The following is a 17,990-nucleotide window of genomic DNA, read 5'->3' as shown; positions in this document are numbered from 1 at the left end:
TGACGTGCATGACATTGTGGTTTCCCAGAATTCTACGTTGTCACTTTTGAAAGCACCGAGCCCGAGTGAAAATCAACAACCGACAGGCATCGAGGCAATCGCTTGCACTGCAACGTATCATCAGCACGACACGTCGGATCGATCACGATATTGTCGACTGCGCTCCTGCGACGCGCGTCAAGGCATGTACACCACTCGTATAGGATCAATCGCGTGTGGCATCGAGCAGATGATCTAAAGAAATATGGTGCGTATCGGTTCGTCTCCGGATTTTATGAGAGCCAGACGACATGGAAGAAGATGTCGAACGGCGCAATTCTAGTCCGGGGTCGGCCGCTTGGCCTGTTCGCTTCAGATTGGAAGCTGTGGGAAGCTATCAGTCCCAGCGTCCGCTCTGCACTGAGGAGTTGGGCCGGGGGCAGATGTTGCACAAGCTATTCAACGAGCTTCGCGACATCGTCCTGCTCCTGGGGGTTACTCCCTGAGATGTAGACGCTGTCGACAACGAATGGTTGGGTTTGGATGAGGAGGTGAGAGGAGATGAGGTTGGATCTGGCGCAGAAAATTCAAGGGTGGGAGATGAAGGTGCATTGACCGGGGTGTCGCTAAACGAGAGGTTAGTCTCGCTTAGACGAATATCTTTGTGAGTGAATTTACTCGGTTAGTGCAGCATCGGATGTTCGACCACGACTCCATCTTTATTACCGTCTTGTTGAACCATGCAACACGCTAAAGGATCTTTTGTCAATCTGAACATGGATAGGTATCTTCTATACTGCATCAGAGGGCCAAGACCGAGCTTGACGTGCTCCAGTATCTGACTCCTAATCTGCTTCTTCGGGTCAGTCTGGTGAACACGTTACCAGTATCAACGAGGGTGACGAGGACGTCGTCGTAGAGACGAGTGGCGGCCGGATGATTCGCAGCCGCTATGTCGTTGGCGCAGACGGTGCACGTTCGACTGTCAGGACAGCCCTGGGCATCAACTTTACCGGCACCAAGCCCGAGATGACGTGGGCCGTTCTAGACACGTTCATCGACACTGATTTCCACGTCTGTTCGGAGATCGTCACGTTTCAGCTGAACCAGGAGAGCCGCGTGGCGTGGATCCCGCGGGAGCGGGACCTGGCTCGTTTCTATGTTCTTCCGAGGGAGAAATCACCGAGGAGAGGGCGAAGGAGTCGATCCGGGCACACATGGCGCCACACCGGATCGACTCTGTCTGGACCGAGTGGTTCAGTACGTTTGAAGGTGAGTACACGAATCGATCCGACATTTCGCGTGGATGTCAAGGAGAAACAAGCCTCTGAGATCTGAAATCGCTAAAATCGAACAACAGTCAAGGAGCGCATCGCCTCAACGTTTGTTACCAAGGAAGGCCGAGGCCGCGTCATACTGGCTGGCGACGCAGCTCATGTCCACTCGGTCAATGGCGGACAGGGCCTCAACACGGGTGTCGCCGACGCCTTCGGTCTCGCATGGCGACTCGCATATGTGCTCACCAACAAGACGGCCAACAAGACGGCAGCGCATGATCTGATAAAGAGCTATAACGCGGAAAGACGAGTCGTTGCCCAGGGTGTGATCGACGTCGCAGCGACATCACCGGTAAGCCCAAGGTCTCGATTTTCCTTTCTTCTGCCCGTCATCTCCAGTTTTGTTGTCACACGATACGTAATTCTCTGAACTGACGTGGTATGCTTCAGGCATGGGGGTATCTTACGATGGCATCGGCTCAAAGCTGATCCACGACTCCTCCGTTGGCATCTGGACGGCGGGGCACCGTTGCCCTGATCTGTACCTGATGCCGACGTTAGACGCTGAGGCCAAGAGGTTGTACTCTCTTCTCTCGTACGGCAGACACCTGATTCTGCACGTCGGAAGGCCCGAGTCGCGGGCCGGTGGAGTAGCGAACAGGGCTATCAGCGACGGCGTCGCCCGCACATTCAGGGTTCTTCCCCGGCCAGAGGGTGCTGAGGCGCACGCCGATGTTTCTCCAGGCGTTGAGGTTTTCTGGCCCAACTGGGTTCGCCCAACGGATAACTATGTGGTCATTGTCCGGCCCGACTTGTATGTCGGTTTCGTGGAGGACGACAGCCAGGAGTGGAGGAATTATCTTTCATGCTTGACGTAGACAGCACGAGTCAAGCGGCAGATTGGAGTGGCTTAGAGGTTTGCGGAAGCGCGTTTGATTATTTGAGCATTTCTTCGCTGGGCTGTGCCTCCAAAGTGACAGTCGCCGATGCTTGCTTGCCCTTGGCATCGGGAAGCAATTTGAAGCCTTCTCCGAGCTATGCAAGATTGGCCCCTCTGAACACAAGCCAAACGGCTTAATCCTATAGAAAGGCCTATAGTGATCCTGAGTCTGGTTCCGACGAGTTAGGCTTTTCCCCACCGAGACGAGACTTGGCAGAGCTTATGCCGCCATCAGCATCAGCCACTATGCCTTGGCCGAGGCACGTCAGCTCTGGGTGCTCGCAGTGAGCCTCTACTGCACCTCGCGCAACCTCTCCGCGCATTTCGAAACAGCACTATAGCGTGGGGAAAACCCGCAACGACGTTGAGGCAAACGATGTCAGTGGCGCTGTCAGTGGTAAGGAGATTGCCGCGCGGTTTGCCAAGCCTCGGCATCTTGACTCGGTGTGTGAGCGAGATCCTGGCCTAATGCTTCACTGCTGTGGAACTAGGTTCTCACACAACCAGGTATTGCGACTGGCCTACCGAAGACACCGCCATGTGGCTCCCCCCACACATGCTCTACACATGTCAGTGTGCATCATACGCTCGCCTATCTCTCTGAACGATGATCCCATGAGCAGCCTGGCGTCACAGGCGGTGCTGCTTTCAAACGGGGTTGCAGGACACGCCAGGGGGGAAGCCAGTTCCACAATGCAACCTTCCAAGTTGGGTGTTTTCCGTTGCCACTTTTCGTGACGATGTGATGGGACCGACCAACCGCCTTGGGTGTGCCATGCTCTTTACAAACTTGCAGTGCCGAGACCCGGCTCACTGAGGAATCAGTAAGGAGCTTGCCTGACTGGGAATAAGCCAAGGCCGAACGGACGACAGAATTCTACCGCAACGGGTTGACGTCTGTACCTGGGAGGCCGGTGTGTCAGACTTTTTGTTGTTTGTTGGAAGCAAAGCCGGTCAAAATTGACTATGCCGTCTGCACAAGACGGAGTTCAAGCTGGAGAAGTGCTGATACAGAATGAACCAAAAATGCGAGTGCCGGATGACGCCGTGCCAGCAGAACAACCCCCAAAGCCGCAGCAGCGTCCAAACAAGGGCCTGAAGGCATGGCTTCAAGTGCTTGGGGCGTTTTTCATCTACTTCAATACCTGGGGTGAGTTCTGGAGACTTTTTCGATGTCTCAAGCCGAACTCATGGTGACGAGAGTCGTCATATGATGTACCTTCATGCTGACGCCTCCAGGGCTCATCTCAAGTTTCGGCAGCTTCCAGGCATCTTTTGAGAAGGATCTTCTCCGCTACCATACTCCCTTTGAGATATCAACCATCGGGTCTCTCCAGAGTTTCCTGATGGTGTTTCTGGGATTCGTGGCCGGCCCGGTCTATGATTTGGGCTACTCCCGCCAGCAACTGTGGCTCGGTTCGTTGCTCATCGTGCTGGGAACCGTCGCGCAGAGCTTTTCGACTAAGCTGTGGCAGCTCCTCCTGTCCCAAGGCGTTGTCATTGGCATAGGCCTGGGTATTCTTGCCGTTCTCGGCGTTGCTTTACCCTCACTCTGGTTTGACCGCAACCTACCCTTGGCGAACGGCGTAAATGCATCAGGCAGTGGTGTGGGAGGGTAAGCCGTCCTTCTTCTCATCACAATAGGAAGATCTGAATGGATAGCTAAGGTGACCAGTCTTGTTCTGCCCGTCGTATTCCGAAATCTACAGAATGCCGTCGGCTTCCCCTGGGCTGTTCGAACAGTAGCTGTCATCTGTCTGGTGACCATGGGCATCGCCGTCATGGCCCTCGAGACGCCAAAAGTCTCCTCAAAGCGCCGCGCTTTTGTCGACCGCTCCATCACTCACGACATGCCGTACCTGGCCTTCCTCGTGGCCTGCGTCTTCGTCCTGCTAGGTATCTACACCCCGTTCGTGTACATCCAGAGCTTCGCCCTCGACAACGGCATCGTGAGCGCCGGTCTCGCCACCTACATCCTCGCCATCCTCAACGCGTCGTCCATCTTGGGCCGCATCGTCCCCAACTTCTTCGCCGCCGAGGTAGGCGCCATGAACATGTCCGTAATAGCCACGGCGACCCTCTGCCTCTCGGCCTTTTGCTTCATGGCAGCCCGGAATGCGGCGGGCCTCATCATCCTGGCGGCCATTTACGGCTTCGTCGTCGGCACCTTCGCCCTGCAGCCCACCATCTTTGTGCATCTGACGCCTGATCCGACGTGTATCGGCACGACGTTCGGCATGGCTTTCACGGTCATGTCCTTTGCGCTGCTGTTTGGCCCTCCGATCGCCGGCGCGCTGCGAAGGGAGTTTGGCTATGACGGAGCATGGGGGTGGGCCGGCGCGACTCTTGGTGTTGGCATCTTGTTTCTTGCCCTCTCGAGGGGACTCGCCAAGGGGTGGTCCCTGAAGAGCAGGGTATAGCTGTGCCTTGCCACCAGATCATGAGAATAGACCGAAAGCGTGGATTCGCGAATAAAACTTGATACCAGTGCCAACAAACGACTCGGCATACACCTAACTACGCTGCCCAACCTGCAGAAGCCAGCACTTTTCTACAAGAGCCATACCTACAGCGACACCAGCGACCGCACAACCCCGGCGATCGGTGGAATGGACGTCAGCAACACGGTCATGGTGCCAAACAAACTCATGCTCAGACTCGACAGCGCCGCCGCGCGGGGGTCCGTCCTCAGCAGCACGGCCGTGGCAATCGCCGACGAGTTGGCCCCAAGCGTGACGCCTCTCGTGACATAATCGTCTGTAACAGTCAGTTCTCGAGCGAGAGAGAGAGAGAGAGAGAGAGAGAAGAAATTAGAACAAGGAAGCAGAAGAAGGACGTAGGAGAAGGACATACCCTCCGGAATCCGCATCCAGCGCAACATCCTCTCCCCGATGAGCACGCCCGCGATGCCGCTAAAGATGGCCAGCGCCGCCACGGCATTGACGTCGCCGCCGAGGTTCTCCGTCGCCGGGATCGCCAGCGCGAGGGTCAGGCTGCGCGACGCAAAGGCGAGGGCGCGGCGGGCCTCGATGCCGATGGCGAAGCAGACGACCGGGTAGCAGAAGAGGCTCGCGACGGCGAGGACGAGGTTCGGCAGGACGATGGCGAGGAAGTGGGCGCGCAGCTCGCGGCGGTACTGGTACATGGGCAGCGCGAGGGAGACGATGGAGGCGTCGAGGGCGGTGGCGAGCATGTCGCCGGCGCCGGGGAGGGTGGACGTTGCGTCGCCGGACCAGAGGCGGAGGTAGGTGGCGCCCGTTCGGTAGGGGGCCAGGGCTTTGGATAAGGGCCCGCCGCCGGCGAGGGCCCAGAGGGTCAGGACGCTGATGAGGGCTGTGACGAGGACGGGGTGGATGTATTGACGCCAGCTCAGGGGAATGGCGAGGGCGGCGAAGTAAGCCAGGATCGTGACGCTGAGCTGGAGGGGCATAGCATAGACCGAACTATAATACAGGGGAATGCCAGCGAACAGAAAGAGGGCACCGTATGTGAGGTGGTCGCTGTGGTGGGTGAGCCAAGCGGCCCAGATCTGTGTCCGTGGATGTGGAAGGGGAACTTGCGGCGGCAGCGAGGGAGGGACATTAAGAGCCGAGGTCTCGTTCAGATGGTGACCACCGGAGCGTAAAGTGTCCGAAAGAAATACATGAGAGGCGTTGCGCGAAGGTGGCAAGGGGGCGAGGGTGTTCAACGATACGGACGACGGGACAGCTGAAATGGGTGCAGATGTTGGCGCCGACGATGATTCTTCGCCGCGAGGTGTTGCTGCCAAGGGGATCTCATCCGTCTCGTTTCCCATCTCTTCAGCACGCTCCGCGATGGCTCGCTTTGAGGAACCGGTGACAAGCTGGATGCCACGCGTGAGATAGGCAGCCAGGGCCATCATGGCAAGGAAGCCCAAAACTGAAGGGGTCAGTGAGAATCCAACGAAGCATGCATGTGGGACGTACGAAACACAGCAATGATCTTCAGGACTTCCATGATCCCAATGGCTGGACTCAGGGGTAAAAGGATGAAAGACGGCGTAAACATGACGTTGATCCAGCGGAGGGACCAGCCGGCCTGCATTCCATTAGGCTCTGCAGCAAGCTTCGTTCCACAGGGCGCAGCTCACAGGCACGTCAATCAAGTCGACGACGAGTTTCGTCTTTCGCGCGCCAAGAACCATTTCAGAAAGCAACAGCACGGCGAACAAAAGCACCAGGCAGGCGACAGACGAAGGGAAAGACACGCCTGCGGCACGCAGACCAACGTGAACGGCGAAACAGAATGCCAGCATCACCATGATGCCGGAGGGCACGTAGAGCCACGATACCAGCAGCTTTGGGGCCGTTGTCGAAAGCGTCTGTACTTCCTATATCAGCCAGGGGTTTCACCCGTCAATACCGACGGCTAAACGTACCAATTTGAGGGCGCCTAGCCCGTCGCTCACGCCTTCACGAAGCCGCGTCATCGTGTCGGCCTTGTCTCTGGGTGCCGACTGAACCATTGTGACGTGAAAGAAATGCAAAATAACACGCAGTCTTTTGAACGAGGTAGTAAGCGGTTGACTCCGCTGCTTGTGAAGTTACAAATATGTTCTGGCTTGAAGAGCCTTGATGGCTCGGCGTTGTGTCGAGGATCGTCGGGAATGACGGCCGGACATGTTCGGCGATGACTTCCGATGTCGGTGCCGAATGTCCCCACTCTAGACCGATTTCTGTCATCTGGAAATTAGTGCTAATGGCCTTGCACTCTGCCTCGAAGTTATGTCTGAGACGTATTGCAGATGATAGCATGAGATATTGAATTTGCGTCCGGTCTTCTACTGAGAGCCGTCATATGATATACCTTTCCCCGAAAGCTCGCGCCTGCTTTGCTCAGCGTAAGCAAGCAAAGCTGGTATGCATATATGCCCTCCTGTGCCTCAAAATGCTCGCTGATATTCTCCTGAACCCCCACTTGCTCTCTTGTAGGAAGACTATCTGAGGCTTACTGGAGGTAAAACGACGTAATCAGGACCCGCGCTTTGATCTTCTCGCGGTTCGAAAGCGATAGGCTCCGACGCATGCCGGTATTGCGTGACAGCACGCTCATGGCCTGACGCGCGACCCTGAAGGTGGAATATATTTCTTCGGTGAGTTTCGCCTTGGCCTCCTCCGCCTTGATTTCAACCCATACGCGCGAGCGGTCTTCAAACTTGGCGCGACCATCCGATTTGCTTAGGCCTATTGCCACGGTTAGCTACCCAGCACTAACTCGCCTCCAGCCATCAGGTCGTCGAGGAACAAAACATACCCACAAGATGCTTGATGAGGCTGCGGACATTTGCCTTGCTCTTACCCACCCGCATGTGGTGGGCCTGCAGCATGATAAGCAGGTACACATGTTTCACGTGTGAAAAGTTGTCGATGAAATCAACCAGCTGCGAGGGGCATATCGAGTCGCAGTTAAATCCAGGGCCGCACAAGCGGTGCGACAAAGAGTATTTCTGACCCTTGAGTCCGCCCGCGTGGTTGCCGTCAATGCGGATGCCAATGTTGCGAACGTCGGGTCCCAGCGTGCGAATGCTCGCCGCCTTATCAATGACCAGCCGCCAATCGACAGCCGTGTGGCTCGGCTCGAAGCAATACACAGCCAGGTCCTTGTTCTTGCGGACGGTGCTAAGAGGTCTTTGCGCGATCTGTCGGTGCGCGCCAATGTGTCTCTCAACGAGCTGGCGCATCTCGGGGATGGCCTCGATGAGATCGTCGCCCCAACGCCACTTGGACTCCTTACTCATGGTGCCAAGAGTCATGGCACAGCATCGTCGTCGCGGAACGTAGCGAACAGTCACGTAGCTTATGTTCGGATTCATGTCCGAGAGGACCTCATCATAAATGTCGTAGCGAAGCTCAATGGGCAGTCTCTCGAGGAGAAAGCTCTTGTCCTTGTCGTTGGGGTTCTGCAGCCAGGTGCCGGCAGGCGTGACCTTGCGACCCTTGAGCATCATTCGAGCAACGGCTTGGCTAGTGACGGCAGATCGATCCTTTGCGCCTGCCTGCTTCTCACTTGTTTTTCTGGCGGCTCCTTTGATGTCGACAGAGTCTCGGCGACGGTTCAGCCTCTGATTGTTTCCAGCAGGTCGTTTAGGCATGGAGGATAACGGCGACCTCCTCACCTGTATCGACGATCGGTTAGTTGTGATCAAGTCATGGCTGCAAGGTTCAACTTGAGACTCACACGTCTGGCCATGGGCTGCTTCATTGTGCTGACTACCTAATAAGGCTTTGATGTTGGTGATTCAAGTCGATCGAGTGCAAGGTCGAACCACTTTGGAACCAGTTTAGAGGCAAAATGATGGGGACTGGCCTTTTGTAAAGAACGGAAATCTTGAACGATCGAGGCATGCGCCCAAAAGGCAGTTGCCTTTCCACAATGAGAAAGCAACAAAACGGGCAACGACCCTTTCGATAGGCGCTAGAATATCCTCGTAAAGACTCAGTGATGCACAAGCAACACGAAAGGCGTAGTCAACTTCAAGATGCAGACGAGAAAGCAAAATCTCGAGGATTGGTCCACCTCTCAATTCGTCGGCATATAGACGTTAAACGGGACCGGTCTGCAAATCCTCCTCGTCTCACCAAGGTACATGCCGTTACCATTGTTCCTCGACGCGACTTCCTGCATCTTTGCGTCTCTCCAAAGAAACAGATCCCGCGCCATAAGTCACCCTACCCAAGACATGATCGTGACACGCGCCGGTCCAAGAGCCAATTCAGACAGCCACAACGCGTCTACTTGCGTTCCTCGAACTCGAATTGCCCTGGCTGGGCTGCACCTCTGGATTCGCTGCCATCCAGCCCGCCGGCGCCGACCATGCGTTCGACAGCGTCCCGCGCGGTCGACGTCGGCATCCGCCCCGGCAGAAACGCCTGCTGGGCCCCAGGCGGCTGCGCAGTGAATGGAGACTGCCCCGCCGACCCTGGTGTGCGGTTGCTCGGATCTACGAACATGTCTTCGTCACGACCGGTTTCGGCAGCGAATCCATCCGCAAACTTGGCGTCCCTCCGCTGCTGCATCGCTGCAGCACTTGTTGGTGTGTCCCCGCCCATGATGACATCCCCTCGGCTTCTCGGCGTGTCGCTGAGTCCCGAATTGTTCCTTTCCAAACCCCACTGGACACCGGAACCACTCTGCGCGTTCGCCAGGCCAGGAATGGGCCGGCGGTGGTAGATGGGACCGGAGACGGTACTGTTGGCGCCTTCACCAAAGCCTACGAGGCTTGCTGAGCCGTCATCGCTCATGCGATCCTCGTAGCCACCGACAGATCGGGCTGCGCCATCTATGTCCTCATCCATGTGTTCGGGTTCACCAACGCTGGTGACGGAGCCCGAACCTCGATAATTTGTGTCCGTACTCTGCAGATCCTCGTCGCGATCGCCCGGGGCTGTGCGTGTCTCGTCATCGCCGCCCGCATAGCTTGCTGTGGCGCTGGCTGTGCCGACCGTGCTCATCTTGGTAGCAGCCGTTGGCTGGCCCTGGGCATCGAAGTAGGCTGGTGTCGGATTCGGGTTGTTCGGGGGGAAGCCGTATGTCGAGGTGGACGCGGTCTGCGGCGAGAAAGAATTGACACCGCCGGCCAGCTGCTGCTGGCCCGAGGCGCGCAGGGTCGAGACCCGCTCGAGGCCGGCAAGGCGCGAGATGCGGTCAGCGCGCTCGGCCTCGAGGCTCTGGGTCGAAGGGTTGTGAGTGTGACCTCTGTCGGTGTGTCCATGGGGAAGATGCCCACGTTGGCCGTCTTTGATGGCTGTGGTCGAGAGGGCGGACATGGAGGTGGTGGTGCTCGTGGGCGTGCCGCTGTTGCAGTTTCGGTCAGCTCACTGGACTCGCGAAGAAGGATTCTGGGTAACGCACGGCATTTCCGAGGGCGTGTCCGGGTTTGAACCTGGAGGAGGCAGGTTGATGAGAGTGGGGTGAGGCTGCGCCATGGTGATGGCGGCAGACAAGCTGATGAAGAGCTTGATCGAGGAAGAAGAGTCGTTTCAGTCGTCGATACGAGGGTGATGAGCAGCAGAGGGATGGTGCTTCAGGTCGACGGATTGGTGGTGGAAAAGTGGTGGTGGTAATAAAGGCACGGGGAAAGAAAGTTAACAATCGAGGAGAACAAGCTCAGGGACCTGCCTCCTGTGCGCCCCTTGATGACATGCGTGTCTACCCAAGGTACGGTGCTGGATGCAGGTGCAGGCGGCGCAACACAATAGCGTGGGAAGGGATGTGCTAGAGCAGAAGTGAGGCGCGCGAGTGGATTTGGGGGGGTGCCCTTCCCCCGTTGATCCATCCTGCCCAGTGCCCAGTTCATTGCTGCCCCCCCTCCAAGCCCTCCACTCCACTTGACTGTCTACCGCAGGTAACTGCTAACAGCGTCGTGCCTGCCTGACTGACACCCTGTTTGTCCAGCCTTCCTTCCATCCTGGTCGCTTCACTCGTGTTCATCCTCGATGGCTCCTCCCCTGGAATTCCTAGCTGTGGGGGGCCGAATGACGTACTGCGCTGAGGGGGATGCAGGGACTCGATTGGCCTGTGGGTATCGGGGTGGGGGCCATCCTCAGCCCCGCATCTTTGGAGTGTGTGACCTGTACGACGAGCTCTGTCGAGCATCATGCCGTTCGCAAAGAACAAAACATTTTATGAGAAATGTGTCTGCATCCAAGAGGTCTTCAATGGCATACTCAACGTACCGAAATCAAACATCGAGCTGGCCACCGAGCTGGCCACCGAGCTACCAACGGAATCCTTCGTTCACGGCCAAAGTACCATTCTGCCTCACCAGATCGCTAGCCGTTCACCATGGCCAACGTGCTCCAAGGGGCGCAGGCTACCCAAAGTCTCAATGACACTAGCCAGCGTCGGGAGTCGCCAGCGTGTATCCCATGAACCAAGAAAACAGTGCTGTTGGACATGATGTTCCGGAACGCTTGTAATACTGCCGTGTACGCAAATGGTGCTCATGGTGCTGCGTCCAGGTATGTCGACGTGAGATACTTGCGCGCTGGGTAGGCCAGAGCAGGGTCAATCTAAGCCCAGGCGAAGACGATGGCGTTCAATTGATAGAAAAGCTTAGCACATGTCGCATGACTCACCCAGCTTTACTACAGTTCGGTACGGGCAGGTATGCGTGCATCGCAGACTGCTATTGCTTGATCACCAGCCTCACCTGCTGAGACCAACCTTGAAGCAAAGCTCACAGCCGAATTGTCGCGGATCTAAACCCAATGTAAAGCCGAGAGATCACGAAACTCAATTATAATGCACGATGAAGAAGCAAGATGCAAACATATCACCAGAAGATATGTAGGAATTGAGCAGCACCACCAACACAACTATCAGCCCCTGGGACTCTGATGGGATCCCACCACTTCAGTGTCGTACTGTGTTACAGGCTCACCGTCGCATCGTTGGGACACGGCGGACCAGATCCCCGCAAACCCACAATCCCCAGACTGGGTCCCGCTCCTGGAACCTTTTGAGAACTCCAGATTCCACTACCATTCTTGCTCTGGTGTGGTCAACAGATCGTCAACAGCAAGTGAGAGATGCCTCGAATCCGAAAGTCATTCATCAGCGCAACAGCGGCTACTGCTCGTGCACGCCCCTCCATACTAACTATTGCCTGTCATATCACCAATCCTCCTGTTTCGGACCAAATCCTGTCGGGATACTTTTGAAAGACGCAGAACTCAGAAAACGCCAGGCGCAAAATCCACTATCGATATCTTGGCCGTCATATCCGACAGTTGTTCGCAAAACTTGCGATGCTGCTGGTCTTCATTGACGTATATTCTCCGATCATCTTCCGTCTCAAACTCAGTCACAAAAACGTGCGTCATGCCGCCCTGTCACTGTCGTCAATTATCCAAGGGACCCCCCGAGTCAGCGTCTGTACAGGATTCTTCTTACCTGACGACCCTCGGTGCTCTGGTCAATGCCTCCTGTGATCGACTTGATGAGAGGCTGTCCCGTAGTAGGGTGAAGACAGCTAGCCTTCAGCGCGAGAGCGCCGTCGCAGATCTGACATGTCAGTCTGTCGCTGGCGAAATCTGATGGTGATAAGCTAACTCACAGACTTGACCTCCTCGTCGACGACGAGCTCCTTGAATTGAATCTGGGTCACTTGGACGAAAGGCATTGTGATCTTCCTTGTTTTCGCCCGTTAAAATTGGGCAATGTTGGACTTTCAGTGTGTACTGTGAGTGTTAATCACCCGCGAGCTGAACTGGTCCCTCCTCTCATTAAGAGGTCGTGCCCGCCACTGACAGCCGCACAACGTCATGAGGGGTAACTACGAGCACGAGACAGGGCCGTGAGGGGAACAGATCATCACCAGTGCCGAGAACACCATGGCGAAACACGGCACTTTTTCGCATTTCACTTTTCCTGCAGTATTGACGGCAGGGAAACGATGATTTTTTTCGACAGCGAACAGAAACATCTCCATTATTAGATATTAAGTAAAGGTAGTTCAACATCTTTTCGAAACGAAAACATCCCCTTTTGCTCCGTTCGCACCGGACCCAGAAAAGGAGGGCTTCCATAGCCCACCCTCCCTTTGGGCATTGCAAGATCCGCCAACACAAGTCTTTTATCATGTCGTTTTCATCGTTTTGGTGTCCGTTCACGTGACAAGGAAGCTCCCGCAGCAGGAGAGCTTTACATGAGGAGGAGAGCTTTTAAAATGAGGCCGAGAGCGATGAGCAGGGGCAGGAAGCCGGCGTCGCGGAGCGAGGGCTGGCCGCTGACAATGACCTGCGAGGTCTCGGGGCTGGGGACGGGGACGGGGACAACGGTGACGGGGGGCTGGACGGGCTTGTTGGCGGTGACGGTGTGCTCGGGCTCGGGGTGGGGGATGACGGTGACGGGGGGGTTGACGGGCACGTCGCCGGTGACGGTCTTGCCGGGCTCGGGGTGGGGGATGACGGTGACGGGGGGGTTGACGGGGGGGTTGACGGGGACGGGCTCGGGCTTGACGGGGACGTCGGGGGTCGGGTAGATGGGCACGAGAGTCTGCGTCGGCACGGCCTTTAGTCAGGGTGACGGTGGCGGCGCCGTGCGTCTCGTAGTACGTCTGCTTGTGCTCGTACTGCTTGATCGTCGTCTTCTCCTGGTCGTACCAGCTCGTGCGCGTGTACGTGTCGGTGCAGGTCGTGGCGACGCCGTGCACGTAGCTGACGTAGGTCGTGCACTCCTCGTAGTACCAGGGCTTGGCCTCGTAGTGCTTGGTGTACACCTGGCCGGGGTAGCAGTCCTTGCCGTGGTACTTCTGACACTTGTCGATGGTGTAGTGATGGGTCAGGGTGGGCTTGGGGCCGGCTGCTTTCACGTTAAAATCACGCAATCTGGGCGGAACAGGGGCGGAGAGCTCCCAAAGGTGCACATACGGTGGTAGGTGGGCTCATCTGGTTCATGTTAGCACCGCGTTTCGGGTGACCGAAGAAGAATGGACGGCGACTTACAGTGGAAGCTGGTAGGCGTGGGGTAGACAGTGTCAGTGACGGTGTCAGTGACGGTGGCGGTGGCAGAAGCCGCGAGAGAGGACGAGGCGGGCTCCGAGGACGCGGGCTCCGACGAAGGAGCGGCGCTCGAGGGGGCGGCGCTCGAAGGCGCAGCACTCGAAGGCGCAACGCTCGAGGGCGCAACGCTCGAGGGCGCAACGCTCGAGGGCGCCACGCTCGAGGGGATGGGCAGCTCAGACGACTGCTGGGCCTGGACACCAACAATGAGGGCCGAGCTGCCGACGACGAGGCGGAGAAGAGCCGAAGAATGCATTGTAGCTGAGGTCTTGTGGAGGAACGAAAGTGGATATCTCGTAAGGCGAGAGAAGCGAGTGTCAGGGGGGGGGGGAAGGTAGACGCGGGACGAGCAGCGGATACAAGCGAGAGTGTGGAAGCTGATGTTGCGTTGGAATGCTGAGAGAAAGGAAGAAAGCCTCTGGATGCCGACGACGCTGGCCTTCTTTTGTACTCGAGGGACCGCGGTAGAGATCTTCATCCCAACGTAGGGAACCGCTGGTGATGGCTTACCGGCCGCTTTCGTTCACACACCATCCATGACTATGCGCTTGTTGGGCGGAGGGGCAAACAGACTGGTTGGCCTATGAAGGCAGCCCGGCGCCGAATGGGATCCTGATCGCAAGGCGAGATGCCGTCAGCGAAAAGGGTGGACCAAAAGATGAAAAGAAAGCCCGCATTCACAGCTCGCGCGACTCAGCCGCGCCGGGGAAAATACAACCTACGATCGGTTCAGGGCTGAATCGGCAGATCGACCCACGATGGCATCATGCAGGTTTGTTGATTTGCGGATGGCCGGGAACAGCAGCAGCAGCGGTAGTCGCTCCTGGCAAGGCGGGTGGGGGTGGGGGGGGCTTGTTCCTGAGACACCAGCATGCGAGTTGTGCCGGTTAGGTTTATTTCCCGTGTTCCCCCCATCCGATGGTCCGGACGGGGACAAGTCGTTTCGCCGGGAACGGTTGCGGGGCCAGCGGGACCTGCAGATTCGGCGTGGGGAGCGGAGCCGGGCGCCGGCTGCATTAGGACAAGCGGAAGACCATTTCACCGATTCGACAATCCACACGGCAGCAATACGAGACTTGGCGCCAGGCCGGCTGGCTTTTTAGAGTTTGTGCCGCCCATCCATCTTGTCGGAGGTGTTAGGCTTGAAGGCTGCTCGATGGAAACTGGCAGGGTTTTTCTCCACCACGACAGCTTGTCAAGGCGAGCTTGGGATGAACAAGGGGGGAGTGGAGAGCACGAAAGCTTCGAAATCCTGCCTCTAGCACTGGGTTTCTCGTCGTTTCGGGCAGGTGATCCGCAGAGCAAGACCTAGAACAGACCAATACCAGCAGCAAGCTTGTCATCCTGGACACGGCAGCAGTCATCCTTCCGTGGCAACGGTGAAGTAGATGCAGAAAATTTCGTCTCGTCTTCTTCATTTTCGAATCGAGAGGTATCAAGGGCAGCTTGATGCAACCGTGCCTAGCGCCGACCAAAAGAAAACAGGCTAAGTAAAAAAAAATGACAAAGACATGACATGCTGCTCATACACCACTTCTTCCCCTAGCTTGCAGCTTCACCTAGCCTGCAGCTTCACTCCCAATCTACAGCTTCATCCCCAACGCCTTGTTGACGCGCATGCTCTGCCTGATGCTCAGGTCGAGCATGATCTCCTCGCTACCGCCAGGGATGGCATAGGCACGCACATCCCTGTAGAGCCTCTCGACCTTGCCGCCCTGGCCGCCACGGGAGTAGCTGAGGCCGCCAAAGATCTGGCTCGCCTCACGGGCGCAGAACTCAAAGGTGACGGTGGACTGAGCCTTGAGGCCGGCAATGGCGCCACCGAGCTTGAGCATGGCCTCGGTCTCGCCCATCTTCTGGCACTGGAACATGAGGTTCTCGAGCCAGTTGTACGAGGCCTCAATCTGGCGCGCCATGTGGGCGAGCTTGAGGCGGATGACGGGGTGCTCGATGAGCTTCTTGCCAAAGGTGCGGCGCTTCGAGGCGTACGAGACCGACTCGGAGTAGCAGACGCGGGAGAAGCGCAGGCACTGGATGATGATGCCGATGCGCTCGTGGTTGAAGTTGGTCATGATGGCTGCGCCGTGTCAGGTCATCTCATCTATCTTGCGATCCAAGGGGGGCACACATACCTCGGAAGCCCCTGTCCTTCTTGCCCAGCAGGTTCTCGACCGGCACCTTGACGTCCTCGAACGTGATGTACGTCGTGCCGCTCGACCACACGCCCTGGCAGTCCATCTGACGCGTCGTGACGCCGGGGAAGTCACGCTCGATGAGCAGCAAGCTGACGCCGTTCATGCCGGGCTCGCCGGTACGTACCGCAGTGGTGAAATAGCGGGCCCACTTTCCGTTGGTGATCCACTTCTTCTCGCCGTTGACGATAAAGTGCTTGCCATCCTCCGTCAGCTTGGCCTCGCACGAGAGGTTGGCAACGTCCGAGCCGGCGTCGGGCTCCGTGATGGCCAGGCAGATGCGTTCGTCACCGGCGAGGATGCCGGGCAGGATGCGGTCCACGAGAGCCTTCTGTCCAAACTTGACCAGCGGCGGGCAGCCGATGCCGAAGCCGCCGATGATGTTCCAGACGAAACCACCAGAGCCGGGGCGCGACAGCTCGTCGGTCAGGATGAGCTCGTGGAAGAGATCCCACTTCTCGGGCGGCACGGCGTCGACCGTCTTGGGGCTGTACTGGGTCTGGTAGTGCATGCCGAGGAGGCCGGCGAGGTAGCCGCGCTGGCCCATGGCCTTGTAGATTTTGGGGTCGACAAGCTTGGCCTCGTCCCACTCGCTGACGTAGGGCTCAATCTCCTCGTCCACCCACTTGCGCACCTCGTTGCGCAGCGCGACGTGCGTCTCGTTGTAGTAGGGAGAGTGGAACTGCGACCGTTGTGTCAGCAAAGCATGAATCGTGACGAGCTAGGATCGATCGGGGAGCGAGGAACAGGAAGGGGAGAGGAGAGAGGAAAACATACAGACTGGTACCAACTGGGGTCGGCAAAGGGAATGAGGCTGCCATAGGGGTCGAAGGGCTCCGACTCATCGACCGGCGCAGCCTCCTGCGCGGCCTTCTTGACAACGGCCTTGGTGGGCTGGGGCGCGGCGGCGACGGGGGCCGGCTCGACGGGCTTGGGCTTGGAGTCGAGGGAGCCGACCTGCAGCTTGGCCTGGTACTTCTTCAGGATGCCCTCGTTGTGGTACTTCCAGAACTGCTTCGAGGCATCCTTGCCGGCGACGCGCTGGATGATCTTCTTGCCGCCGGGGTGGTCATCCTGGAACTTGGTCAGGTCGTAGACGTCGCCGTCGACAATGATGTAGAGGTCGTCAGGCTTGTTGTGCGACGCGACGTCGCTTGTGGAGAAGGTCTTGGACATGGCGACTGTGGTGAGATTTGGTCGTCTGAAGAGGAGGGCTAAGGAAGAGACCACTCGAAGGAAATGCGTGGACGGATGGAGGGAAGAGAAGTGCGTCCGGTTGCAAAAAAGAGAGAAAGAAGCTGCCAAACTTAAGGGAGGGCCGGAAACTGAGGGTCGGACGGTCAGAGAGTCAGACAATCACATGCCAGGCCTCTGGGCCATTGTGGAAAGGGCCTCTATTCACCCAGTTGAACCAATGCTTGCGGCTTCTCCTCCATGTCGCCCCATGTCAGGGCCCAATGCAGGCCCCATTGTGTAGCATTGTGTGGGGAAATTCCTCCTTCTGGGGCAATGTTCCGCGTGTCATGTGGTCGCAGAAAAGGTCCATCGACGAACGGCATGTGATTCCAGCTGGTTTGATGTCATTGACTTTTGGTGGGGGGCGATGGATGGATAGGCAGCAGCCAGATGATGGGAGACCTCGGCTGATGCATCTTGGGACAATCTGGGGGGGAATGATGATGTGGGGAGCGGAGAGAACAGCCCCTCTGCCAGGCCTGCCCCTTCACTAACCAATGGACTGGCCGACGTTCGTAAGAGCTCGACACCGCTGAACCGAACCGAGCCTCGTTCCTCTGTTCCTCTGTTCCTCCACTCCACGATACGCTGCGGCCATCTGCTTGGAGCTAGTGATTGATTGCCTAAAAGAGCCTAGACAAGTCTGGAGCTGTGTCGAGTTGCATCAAGGTGCACCACGGCAGATGCGTGAAAATGGGGGGTGTTGCAGCGAAAAAATGAAATCATGATTGCAAATACTACCAATTCGCGTCCACTTGTTCGACACCATGAAATGTGCGCATCCGACCTAACCGCAGCACCGTCCCTTCAGCATGTTCGTCGTACTTTCTTTCACCTGCCC

The 17,990-nt window shown here is 57.2% G+C and overlaps 8 protein-coding genes across 8 annotated transcripts; 2 read left to right on the top strand and 6 right to left on the bottom strand.

Annotated features, from left to right (window-relative positions):
• Nucleotides 1-290: 290 nt before the first annotated feature.
• Nucleotides 291-2,537, top strand: VDAG_09874 (FAD monooxygenase; the record flags this gene model as incomplete). Its single annotated transcript, XM_009651219.1, has 6 exons — nt 291-473; nt 528-616; nt 867-1,251; nt 1,345-1,579; nt 1,707-2,070; nt 2,432-2,537. 6 exons carry the CDS (start codon nt 291-293, stop codon nt 2,535-2,537), a joined length of 1,362 nt encoding a protein of 453 aa, XP_009649514.1.
• Nucleotides 2,538-3,222: 685 nt separating this feature from the next.
• Nucleotides 3,223-4,616, top strand: VDAG_09873 (uncharacterized protein; the record flags this gene model as incomplete). The annotated part of the gene is made up of 3 exons (XM_009651218.1): nt 3,223-3,346; nt 3,436-3,811; nt 3,872-4,616. The coding sequence occupies 3 exons, from the start codon at nt 3,223-3,225 to the stop codon at nt 4,614-4,616; spliced, it is 1,245 nt and encodes a 414-aa protein (XP_009649513.1).
• A 146-nt stretch (nt 4,617-4,762) lies between these two features.
• Nucleotides 4,763-6,682, bottom strand: VDAG_09872 (uncharacterized protein; the record flags this gene model as incomplete). Its single annotated transcript, XM_009651217.1, has 5 exons — nt 4,763-4,953; nt 5,050-6,096; nt 6,144-6,255; nt 6,308-6,538; nt 6,596-6,682. The coding sequence occupies 5 exons, from the start codon at nt 6,680-6,682 to the stop codon at nt 4,763-4,765; spliced, it is 1,668 nt and encodes a 555-aa protein (XP_009649512.1).
• A 482-nt stretch (nt 6,683-7,164) lies between these two features.
• VDAG_09871 (uncharacterized protein) lies at nt 7,165-8,418 on the bottom strand (the record flags this gene model as incomplete). Its single annotated transcript, XM_009651216.1, has 3 exons — nt 7,165-7,400; nt 7,471-8,332; nt 8,395-8,418. 3 exons carry the CDS (start codon nt 8,416-8,418, stop codon nt 7,165-7,167), a joined length of 1,122 nt encoding a protein of 373 aa, XP_009649511.1.
• A 530-nt stretch (nt 8,419-8,948) lies between these two features.
• VDAG_09870 (uncharacterized protein) lies at nt 8,949-10,142 on the bottom strand (the record flags this gene model as incomplete). Its single annotated transcript, XM_009651215.1, has 2 exons — nt 8,949-10,011; nt 10,069-10,142. 2 exons carry the CDS (start codon nt 10,140-10,142, stop codon nt 8,949-8,951), a joined length of 1,137 nt encoding a protein of 378 aa, XP_009649510.1.
• A 1,352-nt stretch (nt 10,143-11,494) lies between these two features.
• Nucleotides 11,495-12,419, bottom strand: VDAG_09869 (uncharacterized protein). The gene is made up of 3 exons (XM_009651214.1): nt 12,275-12,419; nt 12,112-12,222; nt 11,495-12,047 (listed from the first exon to the last, which is right to left on the bottom strand). The coding sequence occupies exons 1-3, from the start codon at nt 12,338-12,340 to the stop codon at nt 11,892-11,894; spliced, it is 333 nt and encodes a 110-aa protein (XP_009649509.1). The 5' UTR covers nt 12,341-12,419; the 3' UTR covers nt 11,495-11,891.
• Nucleotides 12,420-12,861: 442 nt separating this feature from the next.
• Nucleotides 12,862-13,977, bottom strand: VDAG_09868 (uncharacterized protein; the record flags this gene model as incomplete). Its single annotated transcript, XM_009651213.1, has 3 exons — nt 12,862-13,173; nt 13,247-13,602; nt 13,665-13,977. The coding sequence occupies 3 exons, from the start codon at nt 13,975-13,977 to the stop codon at nt 12,862-12,864; spliced, it is 981 nt and encodes a 326-aa protein (XP_009649508.1).
• Nucleotides 13,978-15,106: 1,129 nt separating this feature from the next.
• On the bottom strand, nt 15,107-17,149 carry VDAG_09867 (acyl-CoA dehydrogenase). The gene is made up of 3 exons (XM_009651212.1): nt 16,691-17,149; nt 15,854-16,595; nt 15,107-15,798 (listed from the first exon to the last, which is right to left on the bottom strand). The coding sequence occupies exons 1-3, from the start codon at nt 17,087-17,089 to the stop codon at nt 15,305-15,307; spliced, it is 1,635 nt and encodes a 544-aa protein (XP_009649507.1). The 5' UTR covers nt 17,090-17,149; the 3' UTR covers nt 15,107-15,304.
• Between the last annotated feature and the right edge of the window lie 841 nt (nt 17,150-17,990).

Source organism: Verticillium dahliae, genomic scaffold, assembly GCF_000150675.1.
Source record: "Verticillium dahliae VdLs.17 supercont1.29 genomic scaffold, whole genome shotgun sequence".
Lineage (NCBI taxonomy): Eukaryota > Fungi > Ascomycota > Sordariomycetes > Glomerellales > Plectosphaerellaceae > Verticillium > Verticillium dahliae.
The sequence above is the reverse complement of the archived record's forward strand: the minus strand, read 5'-3'. Positions and strand labels throughout refer to the sequence as shown.